The 6,000-nt window shown below is 42.4% G+C and overlaps 1 protein-coding gene across 4 annotated transcripts in view; it reads left to right on the top strand.

Moving 5' to 3' along the window:
• The window catches only part of EYA3 (EYA transcriptional coactivator and phosphatase 3), a 104,326-nt gene extending 99,659 nt beyond the window's left edge, over window positions 1-4,667 (top strand). For all 4 annotated transcript variants that reach the window (XM_072827556.1, XM_072827559.1, XM_072827557.1 and 1 more), the window contains one exon: window positions 546-4,667. In XM_072827556.1, coding sequence (XP_072683657.1) covers window positions 546-626 — 81 coding nt within the window. In that variant the 3' untranslated portion in view covers window positions 627-4,667. The remainder of the gene's footprint in view (window positions 1-545) is intronic.
• Window positions 4,668-6,000: the final 1,333 nt, after the last annotated feature.

The raw sequence follows: 6,000 nt of genomic DNA on the forward strand, positions 1-6,000 counted from the left end.
ATCAGTAAAGCTAATCCCCTTTAGCTTCATTGAACATGGTTTCCAATACTTCGATTTTTTCAAATCCTTTCTTTAAAATATGGCTTCCACAACAGCACATGGTCTCCTGGACATGATTTTGACAATATAGTAAATGGGATCATATTTCTTAGATTCGTGTATCTTAGTTGTGAAGAATATTTAAGCTTTGTAGCTCTGAAACTTACAGAAGACTGACCATCTATAAGAAAATACAATATTAGTTGTAATGTCTTACATGGGTCATTTTATTTGATCCTGAAGACCCTATGTAATGGCTAGAACAAGTATATATCATAAAAGCAGAGTTACAACTGAAGACCTGATAAAAATCTCTCACATTTATAAAGTATCCTAGCGTGTACAAAATCCTTACACATATGACTGACTTGATCCTGTAACAGCCCTATAAGGTGGGCAGGAGGAGAGAGTGTTCCCAAGTATCTTGGGGAGAGGAAGAGGTATATATAGGTAAATATAAGTTCGCAAAAGAAGTTGGGCTAATCAGCTGTCCTCCTTTCTTCCAGCACAACATGCCTTTCTGGAGAATCACAAACCATGGAGACCTAGTGTCCCTCCACCAGGCTTTGGAGCTTGATTTTCTCTGAGAACTGGAATGAAGACCTTTCCCCATGAGCTCCTTTTTATTCGTCAAGGGAGCTAGAGACCGGAACCATCTGGGAACTCTCTCTCTGTCTCTGTCTCTGTGTGTGTGTCTCTCTCTCTTTCTCCATGGAATGCTGGCGAGAACACAATCAGAACCAACAGCTGCAAGGGACGAAGCTTTTTTTTTTGCCAAGAGTGAGCTGCAGCCCTGTGTTCATCCTCGTAGAGGCAGGAGACAGTTGGATTGAGAGAACAATAGACTCACCGCAGCTACAGTGCTTTTAATTCTTCTGTTTTTTGTTTCATTTTATTTTGTTTCAAAAAAATGAAGAAAAGAAAAGGAAATTCTTGGGGCAGAGTTGCACTCTTAGTTCGTGCCCAGTTTGAGAACTGTTCTGGACTTGCGGTAACAGGATAAACATGGCAGACTTTTGTGATACCATCTCTTGCAGTCTTTGTAATCTCCTTAGCTCTAGAAAATATTCCCAGGGAATGTATATGTTATTTTTATAGTTAAGGGTCTGGTCTCTGAAGCAGGTTTTCCCTCCTTTCTTTTTCTAGCAAGAAAGGAGTGTGTAAAGTTTCCTTGGAAAATAGCAATTGAAATATCTAAAATACCTCTCTGTGACAGTAGCACCTCTTTAGCTGCTCCAGTGGTCTGCTCTCTAGGGTGGTTTCCTTCCCGTTCTTCCATCTCCTAGTTTGCTGAACTGTGGGGCACTGAATACTGATTAACTTTAGGCTTTGGTATTTCCCATCCTAGAAGCCTTAGTCCCCATCCCAATCCCTGTTCCCCTTTAACCAAATGGCACAACTCTAGAAACGCCCCCTTTTGACAGTAAATTCTAAGCCTTCAGCTTGACTTTTATTCAAAGACTGCATCCCAGAGGGCTTACCTCCAAACTGGAGGGTAAGGACTAAGGCTTCTGAGGAATTTCTGCTTCTTTGGCTCTTGAAACAAGAAGATTCCACCTTTTCCTCCTGCAGAGAAGCACACTTCCCGGCAGACACCCCTACAACCTTCTCTTCCTTCTTAGTCATCAGTACTAGACTCTTGCCCCTTTCCTGCCCCCTGTACCTCACATCCACTTCCATGCAGCTCTGGCCAGTCCCTCTGCTTTGGATCTAAGAAGTTAAGTCTAAAAACAGACTTCTAACTACATTTGACTTCCTTTGAAGCCCTTAAGCCAAAAAAGGTATTTTGGGCCTATATTTACCCAAATCTCTGCCTGAAACTAAAGAACAGATTGCTGTGATCAAAACCCATTTTTCCCATGGAACACCCTTCCTGCTTCTCAAATCTTGTTCTAAAATGGGAAACTAGAAGGCCAGAAAGACTTTCCTGATTTAAATGAGAGTGCTGGAACCCTACTCCATGCCTGAAATTTTAATCCTGGGCCAAATGCAGGAACATCTCACCCTGACCTCTGGGAAGATTGGTGGGTGCCAGGCAACTAATCCCAACCTTGCAGCCTAGCTGTGTCTGTGGATGCTCCATCTCTCCAAGACCAATGTGGGCATCTATCTGCTCAGGACAAAATTCCTAGAGCTGAGGAAGTTCAGCCTCTCCCAGGCGGCATGAAGAGGCGATCATATAAGCACCTCAGGTGTGCAGTCTGGGTCCTCAGCAGGAGGCATCCCTTGACCAACCCCAGCTGTAATTGCTCACCCCTAGAGATTTTGCATATCCATTTCCAGAGATGTTGCGGCACAAAGGGGCCCGGCTCCTTCCAATGCCAGGCCACCCAGATGGCAGCAGACAAAGACTGACTGATAGACACATTCCTTCAGAGCTCATTGAGAAAGTGCTCCATTACTCAATTTTAGGGAAGCAGTTTTGGGGGAGGAGCTGAAGTCAGTGCTCATTACTTAGCTGCGTCTCTGACCCAGTCTCCTTTGGCAGGTGGGGAAGAGATGAGGCATGTAGTCTGAGGCCAGCCTTCTGTGGTCTGTGTTCAGCATAGTTATCCACATGCTACTCTGCCTTGCTTGATAATTGACCTTAGAAAGCTCTATGAGGGGCCTTTCTTCCAGGCCCCAAGCTCTCCCCATACGACAGTATAACTGTTGGTTCTCTGCACTGGACATAGGCCATGTAGTTGGTGCTGTACTTCAGGCTTTTGAGGCTGTGGAATGGTACCCCCATCATGCACACCGGTCCACACACAAACACTTTCCTCTCCCTGCCCTTTGGGAGAAGCTCTTTATCCCTGTAATATGACTTGGACTCCTCTTTTCAATGGCATTTATCCCCCACTCCCCACCCTTGCCCTGACTGCCTGCAAAAGGAACTTGAAATTGGCTACAAGAGGTGAGGAGCTCTACTGAGCAGAGCAACCTCTGCCTTTTTTTTTTTTTTGATGGTTGCTGCCCTCGTTATAGGACAGACAGAAAATGAGAGCTTCCTGATTCCTCTTTGCCAAAATGAGTTGTCCAGGGAACACAGTGTCCTCCTTTTACCCTGTGTTTTCTTCCTCCCCAGCACAAAGAGCTGGAAAGGAAAATAAGTGGGTAGCACCAAGAGTTCTTAGAAGCTCAGGGCAAAAGGATACCATGAGTCATTTCTTCAGGGGGAAACCCTCTTTGCTAGAAAGTATACCCTTGAAATTGGCCATGTGATCAGTCTTTCCCCCAGCTGGGCACTGTGGGTTCTACAAAATGGGTCTGCACATTTCACGGTGAGGACTGTCTCTAGTATGGGACCTGGAGTTGTCAGATGTGTCCTGGGTTTAAGAGGTGGCTTGACTTTCGAATGTAAAACTGATTGTGCCTTAGCATCACCCTGTCCAATGCCCCTGGGGCAGCTGGTGGTGTCCAGGAGAATAGATGCCTGTTCCAAATTTAGATGCCTATTTGGGCTTTTATTTGGTTTGGGGTGTTCCTGTCTTCTGCTCTGTAAGTTGGGGGGCAAAGCTAGTGTCCCAGGAGACCTGTGCCACAGCTTGTTCAAAAAGTTCATACAAACTCACTTTTAAAGCTCCAAGTAGATTCTGATTGGCAAACTCTAGCTGCAGCGTATGGAGCATCTAGATGTTCACTACCTTGAATGGGTGTCAGTGCCACTGAACCATGGGGGAGAGGGGGGAGGGGCAGAGCCACATGCTTCCTCTTCCTGGGAGAATAAAGGTCTAAGCCAAGGGTGGTGAGCTTGGGCCTTCCTTTCCTCACTCCTATAGAAGGGGGCTAGTTAAGGCCCTTCCTAAGCAGGCTTCTATTTCTTACAACTAAATTGGCTTCCTTTTTCATCCAAAACTTGGAACTCCCCAGATGTTCACACTTACAAAGAAGCTAAATCTGAATTCTGGGACTCTAAAATATCTTAAACTATGAGAGAAAAATCTCGTTTTGTCCCATCCCCGATTTGCAGTCCCTCTGCCCCTTCCTCTCCTCTGAGTTAGACAGCTCCAGCAAGCAAGGCTCCATGGCTAGTTCCTAATGCACTGACGGGAGCCATCTCATTAAGGACAACTTTTACTCAAAACATGACCCTCTGGACCTCAGATGCCTCATTTAGCAGGAAAAGGCATTGAGTGGATCAGATATATTTATGTGACTGCGGGCATTCGTGGCTGTGTAGAGTCCTTGACCATAATGTTATATGTAATGGGAACTATCTTATAAACTTGAAAAAAATAAAGTTTTTATTTTCTATACAGTTTGCTCCTGTGTCTTTTCTGAGTAGGATCAGCCCAGTTGCCCAGCTAAGTAGGCTAAGTAGGGCTTCATAAAAAAAACCTGAAGAGCTCATTAGAAAGATGGCACCCTTCAATAACCCAGTCATTCATTTCATCAGAAACAAAAACAAATTAACCCATTTGGTATAAATAAATGTACATGGGGAAATAAATATTTTAAAATAACTTGCAAGGGAAAGTTTATTAATTGTTTCTAAAACCTATTGCTTTTTAAAATTTAGGACTGGAATGATAAGAGGTTTCATTTGCTGTCAAATGTGCTGAAATATAATTATTAAAGAGAAATCGATACCTTGCTGTGATGAGCTTAAAATGCAAAAGCAATAAAACTGACAAACTGATATCAAACATCGCTTGATTTGGCCTGATTTCCTGTCACATCAACTACCGTATCTCATTTCATTTCTTCATATTTGGATCTGTCACTAACTTGTCTGGAAAACAGTCGAGAATCCCTTTGCCTTTTATTCCAACGAAGGAGGCCGGAATTCGAGTTTAGCTTCTAAGTACACGCGTCAGACTCTAAGATGTATTTTCCTCCAAATTAATTCCCCTTTAGAAAAGGGACTTACCTTATATTCTAGGCTTTAAATGTTTGCATCAGAAGGTACATATTTCTAGCCACATCATAGTTGAAGCAAACTTGTTAGTTGTTACATCTTTACTTGGTCCTAAGTACAAATAAATACTAGAGTATTATTTGCTTTTCAAGCCCTAGGAGTAAACATCTCGTGTATAGTAAGTATAACATCTGTGTATTTCTCAAAAACCTTTTGCTGGCAGGTACAAGTTAGTAATTCAGGATGGTTTTATTCTTCAAAAACAAGTTTCTTGACCTTTAAAAAAATTCTTGGTGGGAATCTTGAAAGGCAATTTCTAATTGCAAATAACGTCACTGTCATCTTTTTTTAAAAAAATGTAATTCTGCAAGCTTTATATACAAATGAAGTGACTGCTTCATTCCATAGATTTAAGTGTTACACTCTATGTTTTAATTTAGGTACATACTACCATTATTTGACAATTTAGTGATTATAGACGAGAGTTTCGCCAAAACATTAAAAACACATCTTTGGGATTTTTGTCAGGGCAAAGTAGGGAATTGCCTAAAACTGTGTCTTCTATTTGGGCATATATGGCATCTCCCCTGAACCTAATCTCTACATTACATCCTAATCATTATGACAAGTAGCTTGGAAAAGTAAATAACGTCAATCTTTGTTTCAGTGAAACCCTTAGGACCCATGTCCAAGGCTAGGTTAGGCACTAAGTCCACCATCTAGGGTCTCAACCCTTGATTTGAGAGAAATTCTAATGATTTCACTTATGGATGTGTTTATATGTATTTAAATATATTTGATTACAAGAATGGTCCCTTTTCTGAGGCCTTTATCTCCTATAAGAGATGATAAAGATAACAGATGGTAGTTTTTACCACCTTTTTTTGTTACAATTAAGTCAGCAACCATGTTGGCCTTTTTACTGCTCCGTGATACTTTTTTTTAAGATTTTATTTATTTATTCATGAAAGACAGAGAGAAGCAGGCTCCCTGTAGGGAACCCTATGCGGAACTCAATCCCAGGACCCCAGGATCACACCCTGAGCTGAAGGGATGCTCCACCACGGAGCCACCCAGGTGTCCCTGGTCCGTGATATTCAAATCTGGAAAACACTGGACAA

The sequence above is a fragment of the Canis lupus genome, chromosome 5 (genome assembly GCF_048164855.1).
Source record: "Canis lupus baileyi chromosome 5, mCanLup2.hap1, whole genome shotgun sequence".
NCBI lineage: Eukaryota > Metazoa > Chordata > Mammalia > Carnivora > Canidae > Canis > Canis lupus.